Raw genomic sequence first — 15340 nt, 5'->3', positions numbered from 1 at the left:
CTTGGTTTTTTAACTTTTATTTGAGCTTGCATTTTGTTAAAACGTTTGTGTACATAAAAAGTTATTTAAAAACGTCAAACTGACCAAATATCAAATTTATTTTTTCTTGAAAAACCATTTGGTGTAAAAACTTAGGACAGATTTAGAAAAACGTGTCGTTTCCCCAAAATGTTTTGGAACTGTCACATAAAAAGAAGGAAAAGAACAAGTCTGCATAGATCCTGCAGGCAATCAGTGGTAATCTGGTCAAATGCATGGTGCAAGCTTGTGACGGTCGTCAAGTCAAATCTTTATTGCTCAGATCTTTGATGTTTCTTCTTGTTGACAAAAAAAACTGGGGAGGAAAAAAGGTGGAATTTTAGTCCACCACCTGCCGACTCATCGTTTTTCTTTCTGTGAATGTGCTTCAATGCTGGGTCAGGACTCACCCGGACGATGGTAAAAGATGGTAGGTGCCGGCAGACAGGTTGTTTCCTACTCAGTCCCACCCTGCTGGGCCTCGGGAGCGGACGTTTTCTCTACAGAGGCGTCGCCTCCTGCCTTGGCCTCCTTGGTGTCCTGGCCGGGTTTGCCGTCGCTGCCAGTCGGTGGGCGTGGTCTGCGGCGGTAGTTGACGTTTCGGCGATAGCGCCGCTGGCGGGGCTGCTGGTTCTGACCCCCTTCGCCGCCCTGATTCTCCTTGTCCTCCTCGTTGTCCCGCACCGGTCTGGGACGAGGTGGACCCCTGGGTGGACTTCCAGCAGTTAGTGCATATCAAAGGCGACAAGATGCGATGTAGAAACGAATCGACATTTTGGATGCACAGCTGCAATTTGAGGTTAGGCTGCACTAAAAGGAGTCACCATTTAGGCGTTTTCTTTCAAATACAAGGATGGCTTTGAAGGTGGACTTTGCCGATGCTGTGGAGGTGACTTAACGGCGCACCAATACAACATGTTGGGCTTCATTTCAAACTTTACCAGGTCAGCACTTTTACACAAGTTGAGTCGTGCTTTTCAATGATTACTTCACAAGCATTCTGAGATTAAACGGCTTTCCCAAATAGCGGCCCGCTTTGATAAATGCTGGGCCTTCATGAATCCAGGTAACGATAATTACAGTTACCGTATTTTTCGGACTATAAGTCGCACCGGCCGAAAATGTATAATAAAGAAGGAAAAAAACATACACGTCGCACTGGAGTTTAAGTCGCATTTTTGGGGGAAATTTATTTGATAAAATCCATCACTAAGAATAGACATTTGAAAGGCAATTCAATATAAATAAATAGTGAACAGGCTGAATAAGTGTACGTTATATGTAGGGGTGATGTTCGAAACCGGTTCCCCCGGTTGTTTGATAAGAAAAGAACCGATTCCATGGACTCAAATCCCTTTTTGAGAACCGGTTTCCGTTATCGAGGCCACTATAGTAAAGAAAAAGAGTTGGTTCTTTATTTGAATCCCTGGGAACGAATCCCGTCCCACAAGAAATGGAAATGACGTAGCTCAGTCATTGGACTGAGCTACGTCATTTCCTGTGATGTCACACAAGCAGCAAAAATAATGGACCGGAAAAAAAACGCCTCAAGGCATGGCTATTCACCTATAGTGATCAGAGAGACAGGTTGTTTTTGTGTTACTGTATATATTAGTTTTTCTGGAAAAATCCCACTTAATATACTTTGGGTAACAACAGTCAATATGTATTTATTTTATTTTTTGGGGGGGGGGGGTAACAGTCAATATTTATTTATTTATTTTATTTTTTTCTTATAAAATAAAAGTGAGTTAAATCAAATATTGTGTTTTTTTCCATATACAACAACCTAAGAGAATCGATAAGGAATCGGTTCGTTAAGAGGATTCGATAATGGGCTCGAACTGGATAATTTCTTATCAAACATCATCCCTAGTGTTATATGAGGCATAAATAACCAACTGAGAACGTGCCTGGTATGTTAACGTAACATATTATGGTAAGAGTCATTCAAATAACTATAACATATAGAACATGCTATACGTTTACCAAACAATCTGTCACTCCTAATCGCTAAATCCCATGAAATCTTCCTCCCCGGTATCGCCTCGGGTATGCGCCGTTTCCTTTCTTTCTGCTGCTTGATCGCCGTTCTCTGCTGCATATTTCACTTCGTCCGGCTTGTAATCTGCAGTACCGTATTTTCCGCACTGCACTATAAGGCGCACCTAAAAACCACAAATTTTCTCAAAAGCTGACAGTGCGCCTTATAATCCGGTGCGTCTTATATATGGGTTAATATTAATATTAATTTTCATAAAGTTTCGGTCTCGCAACTACGGTAAACAGCCGCCATCTTTTTTCCCCGTAGAAGAAGCGCGCGGTGCATGCTGGGATATGTGACGTTTCATTTCCATTTGTGTGTTTATGTAAAGACCCCAAAATGGCTCCTATTAAGTGTGTTGTCTGTCTAATTATAAATAATGCAGACGAGGCGTGTTACCTGAGTTCTCAACGTTTACTCACAGCGTGCTCATAACCACATTCTAACTGCCAGCATACAACAACGCTTCTCAGGGCTACCGCGCATGCTCGTCATTATCGTTGCATGCTGGGTAGTGTAGTTGTTATATTTGCTAGCTCATAACATCACATTAAGAGACACGCTTACGCGCTTAATTCAATACTCGCCGTCATTCCGGGTGGATTGACAAAAGACCTCCAGCCGCTACATATTGGTGTCAACAGGGCATTCGAAGCTAGACTGCTAACTGCGTGGGAACAATGGATGACAGAAGGCGAACACACCTTCACTAAGACAGGGAGACAGCGCCAGACGACGCCAACATCACTTTCACTAAGACAGGGAGACAGCGCCAGACGACGCCAACATCTGCCAGTGGATCGTAAATGCCTGGGCAGATATTTCGGTCACAACTGTGGTCCGAGCTTTCCGGAAGGCAGGATTCACAGAACTGCTGGACAACAGCGACACTGACTCCGATTACTTCGACGAGACGGAGCCGGCCATTTTGGATCCCACATTCGCCCAACTTTTCAATTCGGACACGAAGGAGAAGAATTCGAGGGATTTATGAATGAAGAATAACTTCAGAAAGTGAGCGCTATGTTTATTTTGTGTGTTGTGACATTAACGTTCGAGCAACATTATGTTGCTATTGCTCTGCACTATTTTGAATTTTACCATGTTTGTGATTGCACATTTGCGTACATTTTGGGAGTGAACAGAGTTGTTAGAACGCTGGTTTTTAATATATTATTAAAGTTTGACTGACCTATCTGACTGTTTTTTTGACATTCCTTTAGCGCAGTTAGATGCGGCTTACAGCACGGGGCGGCTTATAGGTGGACAAAGTTTTGAAATATGCCGTTCATTGAAGGCGCGGCTTTTAACCCAGGGCGCCTTATGGTGCGGAAAATACGGTATATGATTTCCTTTTCGGTGCCATTTTAGTTCAGCACTTCTCAGTTTTTATAAGTTACCGCCAATGTTGAAATAATCAATTTTAATAGCTACGGATGTAGCAGCAGTTAGCATCCCATGACCCACAATGCACTTCTGCCATGACGCACCGCCACCGAATTCTTATTGGTTGACGCGTGTGACGATTGCTGACATTTGCTTCGTTTCTTACGCGAATGAGATAAATAATATTATTTGATATTTTGCGGTAATGTGTTAATTTCACACATAAGTCGCACCCCGGGCCAAACTATGAAAAAAACTGCGATTTATAATCCGAAAAATACGGTATGTTGTAATAAACAACCTCATGGCATCGGTAAAGTTGGGAGTTGAACGACAAAGTGCTGTAGTATGCAGCATTCAGACTTTTTACTCAACTTTCCCCAATAGATGCCTGGGACTCCCTGCAGTTGAGTCAATAGAGCCCCGTTACATGGGGTCATGGTTAGGGGGGTTAACCGTAACTCCCAATTAGAGAAAACTGCTCAAAGAGCTAAAAGGCCACCATTTGAGTCTCCTGTTGCAGCCTGGCGTCAATGAAGCCAACATGCAAAACCTTGGTGTGAACCTTGGTCTGAAGCCTCTGTAGTAGTTCTGCCTCACTGGTTTGTTGCCCGGGTCTGGACCCCCCTGGTTCTCGTCGCCCTCGCCTGCCTGAAAAGAAGCAAACCAGGGAATTTTTTTTTTTTAATCGGTCACTTTGCGAGGTTTATAGTTGAAGCCGTGTTTTGTAGCGTGTTGGCGTGACCCCCGATACACCAACAATGTTTTTAAAAGCACAACCACGTGTTGAGTGGTGGTACTGAACGCCTGCTTCAGGATGCTCGCCCTGTGACGGCATACCTCAGCAATCTCTCCGCGTGGTGTATGTATGGGGGCCGGCAGCCATAGGGTTTACGTACAAAGTATGGCGGGTAGCGCCGTCTGCCAGGGTAAGCCGGCCTGCGCTGCGGCTGCTGGACGTCTCCCTCGGGGGCGCTCTCGCCGCCGTCCCGGCTGCCTTTCTCGCGGACCCCGGGCACCGGCTCGCCCTCTCCGTCACTCTGGTAGTTCTCCGGATAGTCGCCGGCGCGGGGTGGGCCCCTCCTTCGGGGGTAGCGCCTGTAGCGGTTCCTGTCAGCGGCGTACTTACTCCCCTGGACCGCCACGCCCCCTGGACCGGTGACATTTGCCGCCTCTGCCCCCTGTTGCAGGTGGGAGAACTTTGTTAGGACACGCGTCACAGCGCAGTACCACATTAGAGGCTCACGTACCTTCTCTCCCTCAACTACGTCAAACTCCACAGTTTCTCCATCACCAACACTGCGGAGGTATTTTCTCGGGTTGTTCTTCTTAATGGCTGTCTGAAATGATGCAGAGTACACATAAGACACACGTGCTGGCCTGTGACATCACATTTCAAAACACTATCATACGTGTCATACAAAAAGCAACGACTACGGCTAAAATACATTACTTTCTCTCAAATTGCGATTGTCATGCGCCTTTTATGTGTTAAACATAAAAATGCATAAAACTGCCAAAATAACAGGTGAAGACATGTTACTTTTAAACTGTCAGTTAACATATCCCCGTCTCAAGGTGCCATACAGAATATGCAAACAGACTGAGCTTTAAATGTGCTATATAAATAAAGTGGATTGGATTGGATTTGTCCACATCATGCTTTTAAACTAGGGATGTCCGATAATGGCTTTTTTGCTGATAACCGATATTGTCCAACTCTTTAATTACCGATACCGATATATACAGTCGTGGAATTAACACATTATTATGCCTAATTTGGACAACCAGATATGGTGAAGATAAGGTACTTTTTTTTTAAATTAATAAAATAAGATGAATACATTTAAAAAAAAATTCTTGAATAAAAAAGAAATTAAAACAATATAAAAACAGTTACATAGAAACTAGTAATTAATGAAAATTAGTAAAATTAACTGTTAAAGGATAGTACTATTAGTGGACCAGCAGCACGCACAATCATGAGTGCTTACGGACTGTATCCCTTCCAGACTGTATTGATATATATTGATATATAATGTAGGAACCAGAATATTAATAACAGAAAGAAACAACCCTTTTGTGCGAAATGGGGGAGGAAGGTTTTTTGGGTTGGTGCACTAATTGTAAGTGTATCTTGTGTTTTTATGTTGATTTAATTAAAAAAACGATACCGATAATTTCCGTTATTACATTTTAACGCATTTATCGGCAGGCCGATATTATCGGACATCTCTATTTTAAACCGAAGAAATAATTGATAAAAAAAACTATACAGTGTTTATAATGTAATGTAAATATAATATATATTATTAATGCAAGTTAACAATTTAAAAGGATTAAAACCTATTTGTCATTACTGTATAATTGTTTACCATTGTACTGTAATAGGAAGGTAAATAATTGTTATCCTAAATTAATAAACCAAAAATAAAATACTAATTTCTGTAAGCAAAAACGCAACTTTAATAAATATTGAACATATTTTCCTTTTTTTTTTTTTACAAGTTGACAAAACAAGGTTGTTTATTGTCATCACAGCATTCTCATATTGCCATCCAATTTGAAGCTGAAATATTAGAACAGGATGTTTGGCTTTGTGATAATTGTGTCCTCCTAATTTTCGTTACTTTGCAGCACTTCTCACTGGCAAGTAGGGAGACTAGGGATGTCCCGATCCAGGTTTTTGCACTTCCGATCCGATACTGACCTATCTGAGCATGTTTTAAAGTTTAAAGTTATTTAGCCTACTTAGTTGTCATGTGAGTGTGAATGTTGTCTGTCTATCTGCGTTGGCCCTGCGATGAGGTGGCGACTTGTCCAGGGTGTACCCCGCCTTCCGCCCGAATGTAGCTGAGATAGGCTCCAGCGCCCCCCGCGACCCCAAAAGGGAATAAGCGGTAGAAAATGGATGGATGGATGGAGTTGTCAGATTCGTGTTAAAGGGCCAAAAGGGAATAAGCGGTAGAAAATGGATGGATGGATGGATGGATGGGTTTTAGTACTCTTGATAACAACTAGCCAGCTGAATTAGGTGAGTTTGAATAATACACAATGGTTGGTAACAAGAAACTGACCTGTTTATTCAAGGATAAACACAAAATAAGACAAAATTATACATTACAAACAGAAATGGCATCATTGAACTAGGGCTGGGCGATATGGCCTTTTTTTTTTTAAATATCGCAATATTTTAAGGCCATATCGCGATACACGATATATATCTCGATATTTTGCCTTAGCCTTGAATGAACACTTGATGCATATAATCACAGCAGTATGATGATTCTATGTGTCTACATTAAAACATTCTTCTTCATACTGCATCCATATATGCTGCTTTTAAACTTTCATGTAGAGAAGGAAATCACAACTAAAAAAAATCTTATCAAGTTCTTTTATCGTTTGACCCAGGGCCAGTCGTGTCTTTGTTTTTATGTTTAACAACATATTTTAACCAAAACACAAAACATTTTTAACAAGAATGAGACTACTAATTTAGGTCAAAATTACAGCGATTAAATTATTTTTACACTTTTATGCTGCGTTAATGTTTGATCTCAGGTTATTACTCGCATGCATAATTTATATGCTTAAAAAATAGCCCAATATTTGGATATAAATGCAGTTTTGTCAGAATGTCATACAGGAACATTTTTTAACATGTTTTACTTGAATGCACACCATTTTTTGCTCAAAACGTGGTAACCGTCCTACTTAAAGTACCACCTGGTTGTCTTTTAAAGTGAAATTTGCAGTCTGAGTCTCTTCTATCATCTTTCCACGGGCCTATGCATTTACCTGATCACTGACCGTATAGTAAATAAATTGCATAATTAATCTGCGTATATACATGATTATTGTCATTTTTTTGTGATTGATCACACGAGTTAACTCGTTATTGACAGCCCTAATTCTTACTTATAGCCAGGGATGTGAGCACCTTTTGAGGAAAAAAAGAGGAACATTTCTATCAGCACAAAGTGCTGCCATGCAAATCAAAAAGAACATTTTGAAAATAAAGACTATTTTCTGCAATTGGGTGCAGTTCTAGAGCTGGGCGATATATCGATATACTCGATATACCGCGGGTTTGTCTCTGTGCGATATAGAAAATGACTATATCGTGATATTCGAGTATACGTTCTCACGCAGTTGCTTTTAGCTGCCGGGCATTAAACTGCATGCGTTTCTCACTCTTTCCTGTCTCTCCTTCTCACAGAGACTTTAAAACAAGCGCACCTTCTTACATACGTCACATACTGTCACGTGAGCAACGTCACACGCTCCCGCGGAGCGAGAGGTAGCGGCATAGTAACGTTAGCTACGGTGTGGTTTGAGTGGTAATACGAGAGAAAGAAGGTGCGAATCGGTTAACAAATGGAGGAATAATTAATTCCCAAGAAAAACAGCACGGGGTCCATCGTCTGACGGCGGTTTGGCTTCAAGCGGGAATATGTTGAACAATTATGTCAACATCTCCGTTCGGTGCCACACCAACTAAATGCCGAAGCAACTATTTCCACATCAACACCGTAGGACATATACTATTTGACATGCAGCTCATTTTTATGTGACACTTGTGTGTCATCATGCACAAAAGTGCACTTGTTTTAAAATGTCTCTGACAATCTTGCACTTTCTGTTTTGGAAATGACATGAATGTTTGTGCCACTGCTTAATAACAGTTTAATAAGTACAATTTTGCTAAATTTACTTAGTTGTGATTTCCCTCTCTGAATGAAAGTTTAAAAGTAACATATATTAATGCAGTATGAACAAGAATGTTTTAATGTAGACACATAGCACCATCATACTGCTGTGATTATATGCATCAAGTGTTCATTCAAGGCTAAGGCAAAATATCGAGATATATTCAGTGTATCGCGATATGGCCTAAAAATATCGAGATATTAAAAAAAGGCCATATCGCCCAGCCCTATGCAGTTTTACACTGTTTTTCATATTTAGATTTATTCTCATCTACCAACCTCTTTTTGACACTTGCATGTCCCATGTAATGTACCACACAATTGTTCTTTTTTTTTTAAGGTAATTTACTAACAATATTATCATTGAAAATGTAATGTAAAATTATGTAACATACAAGCAGAGAACTCGGCAAACTTTTCCTATTTGGCGTCTTTATCTCTAGCCATGCCTCCCCAGTTAATATACTTCTGGTGTTGTGACCTTTGTTTACAACCTGTCAGATCAAAAATATATCTTCTCGCTGGCTACTTATAAATACTCTCGAACTACCGTATTTTTCGGACTAGGAGTTTTTTTCATAGTGCGACTTATCTTCAGGAGCGACTTATGTGTGAAATTATTAACACATTACCGTAAAATATCAAATAATATTATGTAGCTCATTCACGTGAGACACTAGACGTATAAGATTTCATCGGATTTAGCGATTAGGAGTGACAGATTGTTTGGTAAACGTATATAGCAAGTTCTATATGTTATAGTTTTTTGTATGACTCTTACCATAATATGTTACGTTAACATACCAGGCACGTCCTCAGTTGGTTATTTATGCGTCATATAACGTACACTTATTCAGCCTGTTCACTATTCTTTATTTATTTTAAATTGCCTTTCAAATGTCTATTCTTGGTGTTGGGTTTTATCAAATAAATTTCCCCAAAAAATTAGACTTATACTCCAGTGCGACTTATATATGTTTTTTCCCTTCTTTATTATGCATTTTCGGCCGGTGCGACTTATAGTCTGAAAAATACGGTACAACTGGTTTGGTATGGTAATGGTGGTTTTCGGATTGTTATCATCCAAATATAATTGGCAGCAAAGTAGTCAGCCGTCAATGTTGTGGCTCGGAGATCAAAGAAAGATAAGTAAGTAAGTTAGCTAGATGGTTAGCTAACAGGCGGGCTTTTTTCTGTGACACTAACATTTTCCCGGTCCTGCAACTCAGAGTGGCGTTTAGGCAAGAGGAACACCAAGTACCTGCGGCCGAGGCAAGCATTCAACACATTTTGTTTAGATCGCATTTTTATTGATATTACATTTAAAAAGGCGGAGTTAATAATTTGACTCGAAAATGTTTATTTCTGCGAAAATTTCACATGCTTCTAGAGTAAAAAAGAAAAAGGGCTTGTCATAGGACAGCAATGATATATATTGCTTAAAAGTGTCTTCTGCTTACCTGGTGTACAAAAACGTCCTCTTTTGTGTCGTTCCTGAAGAAAAAAAAAATCAAATGGCACAGTGAAACATTGCATCTATGGACAGATTGCAGCCCAAAGTAGCAAAGTGCAAGGGATTAATTAAGTGGGGCAGTAACAAATCGTCCGATCAGCGCTGTAAGCAAATCACATTTATAATAGGATTCTGCTGGTCTTCTTCAAACACTTAAAGGATTCTAGGAATCACAGATGGGACGTGGGTGGTGGGGTGATAGGGGTCCTCTTACCTATTGATGAAACCATATCCGTTCCTGACGTTGAACCATTTGACTGTACCCAAAACTTTTGTTGCTGCAAAGAGAAAACGACAGAGGCTCAGCTTAAACCTGGAAAATAACAGAACCGTGGCACAAAACTGCCTATAGTCAATCCTACACAAGACCTTTACTCACAAGGGCTGCATAGGCATCAAATAACTTCACCAGGGTCACCTAAAGAATGCAAGTTATATTTAACTTGCCAACTGCTGCGCTTATTTTAGACCTTAGGATTGCCCTGTGCCAGCTGCACTTTGTAGCTCAACAGTACATAATGTTCTACTCAGCGTATACAAAATCAGCGGCAAATGATGGATGCAACCTCCTATTACTGACATCTTAGCATAATAAGCCTTTCAAGTGGAGTCCTAAGTTAGAGGGGCCCTATTACGCAAAACCAACTTTTCTTACCAGTTGGTACTAGCGGTTGTGTATTTAGGATCTGCATTAGTCCCAAAAATATGAAATTATACCATGGAGGCATTGCAGGGATATTTATAAAACAAACTTGCCTTCTTTTATACTTCCGCCAAAAGAACAGTTTGGAATTTCGCTCTGACTTGTGACGTTTTTGCCTTATGTGACGTCAGCAGATTATCCATATATGGTAGAAATGTACCCAGAGTGCCTTACCCACGTCCGCCATTGTAGTCAATGTGTTACTTCTGTTTTGTTATCCACTTGTTGAGCAGACTGGCTCATACATGTTCATTCATTCACATTTCACATTATATACTGTTTATATAATATGTAAATATTACATATATTTTATACTTTATATTGCTACTATGGTACATTTTAGTCTACTTTATACCTTTTGTTTTCGCCCTCTTTTTGTGCATTATCCTTTCCATCCTTTGTAACTGAGCTACTGTGTAGAACAATTTCCCTTGTGGATCATTAAACTTTGTCTAAGCCTATGTATCCTACGCTTTTTCTAATACAAAGTAGTGTATAGCTCAAACCTACATCAGTCAGGAGACTCGCTATGGAAGCACTAAAAACTGCAACAAAGTGGTCATGGATAAATTGCAGTCAAAGTGGAGGCACGTAAATAAATAGCCACAAAACGGTGCATTCTGAAGAGAATGTCAGGAAGAAGCTTGAAAACAGTCTGTAAAAAATAATCTAGCCAAAATTTGGAAGAAAGAACTACCATTACATGTTATGTAGACCACAAGGAAGTATTTTAAATGATTAAATGACCCCTATTACAAGGTGACCGACCGATATTACCTAGAAAACGCAATCTATATAAATGTATGTAAAAATCACATGTGAGTTGAAATGCTGTGAGAAATGTGTGGAATTACAAAAACATTTTAGAATGCGTCAAATTTAAACTAGGAAATTGTTGATTGATTGAAACTTGTATTAGTGGATTACACAGTACAGTACATATTCCGTACAATTGAGCACTAAATGGTAACACCCGAATAAGTTTTTCAACTTGTCCACGGCTGGTTTGAGTTGAAGGAAGCAGGAAACTTGACAGAATTGTTCAATTTAGATGAACGCGTGTTGGATAACAGGCAAAGCGGGATACATTTGGAATTTAGATTGGCATGTTCCGAATGAGCGAAATGTTTTGAAGCGGTTGAAAAAAAGTGAGCATATTTAAAAAAAAATCTCATATTGAAAGGGAATTTGTGTTTGATTGATTGAAACTTTTATTAGTAGATTGCACAGTACAGTACATATTCCGTACAATTGACCACTAAATGGTAACACCCCAATAAGTTTTTCAACTTGTTTAAGTGTCGGGGTCCACGGCTGGTTTGAGTTGTAGGAAGCAGGAAACTTGACAGAATTGTTCAATTTAGATGAACGCGTATTGGATAACAGGCAAAGCGGGATACATTTGGAATTTAGATGGGCATGTTCCGAATGAGCGAAATGTTTTGAAGCGGTTGAAAAAAAGTGAGCATATTAAAAAAAATCTTATATTGAAAGGGAATTTGTGTGATAGAAAAGTGTAGAGAATTAACAGTCTTGTTTTAATTACTAGAGTTACTAATAATTAGGGCTGTGAATCTTTGGGTGTCTCACGATTCGATTCAATATCGATTCTTGGGGGTCACGATTCCATTCAAAATCGATTTTTTTTTCAATTCAACACGATTCTCGATTCAAAAACGATTTTTCCCCCCCCCGATTCAAATCGATTCTCTATTCATTCAATACATAGGATTTCAGCAGGATCTACCCCAGTCTGCTGACATGCAAGCAGAGTAGTAGATTTTTGTAAAAAGCTTTTATAATTGTAAAGGACAATGTTTTATCAACTGATTGCAATAATGTAAATTAGTTTTAACTATTAAATTAACCAAAAATGTGACTTATTTTATCTTCGTGAAAATATTGGACACAGTGTGTTGTCAAGCTTATGAGATGCGATGCAAGTGTAAGCCACTGTGACACTTGTTCTTTTTATTTTTATTTTATAAATGTCTAATGATAATGTCAAGGAGGGATTTTTAATCACTGCTATGTTGAAATTGTAACTAATATTGATACTGTTGTTGATAATATTCATTTTTGTTTCACTACTTTTGGTTTGTTCCGTGTCGTGTATGTGTCTCCTCTCAATTGCTCTGTTTATTGCAGTTCTGAGTGTTGCTGGGTTTGGTTTAGGAATTGGATAGCATTGTTATGGCATTGCTGTGTATTGTTTTGTTGGATTGATTAATTTAAAATAAATAAATAAAAATTTAATAAATAAATAAAATAAAAAAATAAATTTTTTAAACATGAGAATCGATTCTGAATCGCACAATGTGAGAATCGTGATTCGGATTGGAATCGATTTTTTCCCACACCCCACTAATAATACATTAAACTTGTAAATGTGGTCCTTTCATTTACAGTGCAACTAAAATGTTGATTTAATAAAAGGGTAATTTACAGTAAAGTTGGCTTTTTTTTCTTCTTTTTTTAAACACGTTTGACATGGTTGAGACGTGGATTTATTAAGTGGGGAAAACGTAGAGGAATAATGTCGTTTTAATGCACTCTAACATAAACATACATGTTTTGTCTTCACATGTACCTGCACACGTATGAGTGTTTATGTTATAATAACTGTAAACTACCCCATTTCAATACTTAGGACCCATCACACGTGGTGATGACAGATTAGCGAGGATAGCTCGTTAGCACAAGCTAACTAGCCAAGTGCTTCTCTACCATGTGCTTGAAACGAGGCCAAGTGGCTGTAACGACCGCGGCTTACCGGATAGCTTATGTCGTAAACACACGCGTGGAAATATTGGTGCGGAATGTGTTTGAGGCAGACAAAAGAACAACGTGTCGAAGTAATACAATTCGGGATATTTCGGCCGACATTTTGCGTGTCCCCCGTTCAGCCTTGTAAGTATCTTAGCACGGCTAACGTCAGCTAGCTTCGTAGTCGTCAAGCACAGTAGCCGTTAAGTAGGCCGCACTGTCAGCCCTGTCGAAATTCGGCTTAATTCCGGGCACGGTGCCGCTTCAAGTTTTAATTAAAGCCATCCGTGTTTGGTGGTGTTTTTGTTTTGGCGAGCGGTTAAGCGTGGAACGAAGCCGACAGAAAACCAGGGGCTTACGGGTGAACAAAGGGGGCGACAAGCCGTTAGCATTAGCTTGCAATGAGCAATGGTCGGTGACGGCAAATTACGGCGGGTGAAATGTGTTCTTCCTGACATGTGTTAAATTGTTATAATTTAGGGTTATTTGATAGAAATAAGGCCTCCGTGGAAACACCGAGGCGGCAACATACTGCATTCCACGGTTTGACGTTCAGAAGGCCGGTTTAAATTGGAGCGTAAAGTGCTTTAAAACACACCGCACGTTCGACTGTTAAATCGGAATTGGTAACCCTTATACTACTCATGCGAATGTGATTATAATACGATACAATATGACTAATGTAGTCATTTTAACTACCGGTTTCATTTGGAACTTTCACGGTGCATTGACATATCTCAGCAGGTAACGTAAAAAGAAGATCCACCATATTTTATTTATTCTTGCCGTATTTAGTAGAAGGTGTATAAGGTTGTTGACATTAGCCAATTCCCTGCTTTTTCAGCACGAATCTTACCGATGACCTTCTTATCCCCCACGGAAGCTGCGGCTGCCGGGCTGGATGGGCTCTCCTCCTCCTCGTCGTCGACAGCAGGCTGCTGCGGCTGTTGTTGTATCTCGGCCTCGCTGCTCATGGTGACTACTGGTTGGTAAATGGCTTCTGCCGGCGGCGGCTCTCTGTTGTTGTCTCTCCCGGTGCAAGATGGTAACCTGGGCCGGCGGTGATGGTGGTGGGGGGCTACTGCCTTCGGGCTCTCTGCTTTCTTCTTCCCGCTCCCGTTGCCGATCGAACTGGGCAGACTGCGACTCTGTGCGGGGAAAAGTTCCTGGACAGGGGCACCACCCAGCTGGCGATTTGATTGGCTCAGGGCCTGTGACGGAAATGATAGTGTACTCCCATTGGCTAATAAAAACGTCACATTAGGTGTTCGAGGCTTTTGACGAAGATGATTGGCTAAATCAGAGTACCTGCCAAACCACACCGCCCCTTAGTGATGTCACAGCCAGACGTATCTGACACTTGGAACACAAATCACGCCATAGCTGCCAATTCGTTATAATAGACAACAACGCATACTTGCCAACTGTCTTATTTCCCCTTCGTTTCTGCATAAATATATTATCCGTACATTGCTCGTATTTTAACTTTAATCACCCAAAAAGTTTATGGACATATTTTTTGTAAAAGCTGATGACAAACTACTTTAAACCATACTTGCCAACCTTGAGACCTCTGATTTCGGGAGGTGTGTGTGTGTGTGGGGGGGGGGGCGGGGGGGGCGTGGTTAAGATGTATATATATGTATAGGAAATACTTGACTTTCAGTGAATTCTAGCTATATATATACACATATTTTATTATATATATATATATATATATAAATAAAAGAAATACTTGAATTTCAGTGTTCATTTATTTACACATATACACACACATAACACTCATCTACTCATTGTTGAGTTAAGGGTTGAATTGTCCATCTATGTTCTATTCTCTGTCACTATTTCAGAACACACACATTATACAAATATACATTATAAAATCAATAAGAAAACGGGAGCTCTAATTTGGGAGTCTGAATTAGGATCAGAAGTTCCTATATAAACATTGCGCACTCACGTCGCCTTTTTGTATTGATTACTGCAGCTGTGCATTCACAAATACAAACTACAACTCACAAACACTTTAGAGTTAGGCTCCACCATCAGAATGTGTACTTAAACTTATAAAGATCACATGGATATTATTCAGTGAGTTGATTCAACAAAACTAACCTGTTATACAGGAGGAAAAAGCACACAGGACGTTTCAATTGTTCACAGACTGGTCGCACTCATCCGAATGACAAGACACTTCC

At 39.9% G+C, this 15340-nt stretch overlaps 1 protein-coding gene across 1 annotated transcript; it reads right to left on the bottom strand.

The window, feature by feature from the left end:
• Position 1: 1 nt before the first annotated feature.
• On the bottom strand, positions 2-14265 carry ybx1 (Y box binding protein 1). The gene is made up of 8 exons (XM_061975595.1): positions 13999-14265; positions 9888-9951; positions 9621-9654; positions 4699-4788; positions 4348-4629; positions 4014-4099; positions 429-724; positions 2-334 (listed from the first exon to the last, which is right to left on the bottom strand). The coding sequence occupies exons 1-7, from the start codon at positions 14114-14116 to the stop codon at positions 475-477; spliced, it is 924 nt and encodes a 307-aa protein (XP_061831579.1). The 5' UTR covers positions 14117-14265; the 3' UTR covers positions 2-334; positions 429-474.
• Between the last annotated feature and the right edge of the window lie 1075 nt (positions 14266-15340).

The sequence above is a fragment of the Nerophis lumbriciformis genome, linkage group LG01 (assembly GCF_033978685.3).
Source record: "Nerophis lumbriciformis linkage group LG01, RoL_Nlum_v2.1, whole genome shotgun sequence".
NCBI lineage: Eukaryota > Metazoa > Chordata > Actinopteri > Syngnathiformes > Syngnathidae > Nerophis > Nerophis lumbriciformis.
This window is presented reverse-complemented; position numbering and strand designations above follow the sequence as displayed.

Bases quoted from the DNA above. Each gene is read 5' to 3' on its own strand.
- ybx1 (XM_061975595.1), bottom strand. From the start codon at position 14,116: ATGAGCAGCGAGGCCGAGATACAACAACAGCCGCAGCAGCCTGCTGTC. The intron at 4,789-9,620 runs GTAAGCAGAAGA...GCATCATTTCAG, and splicing joins AGGACGTTTTTGTACACCAG to ACAGCCATTAAGAAGAACAA. The intron at 4,100-4,347 runs GTACGTAAACCC...GCTTCTTTTCAG, and splicing joins GGCGCTACCCGCCATACTTT to GCAGGCGAGGGCGACGAGAA.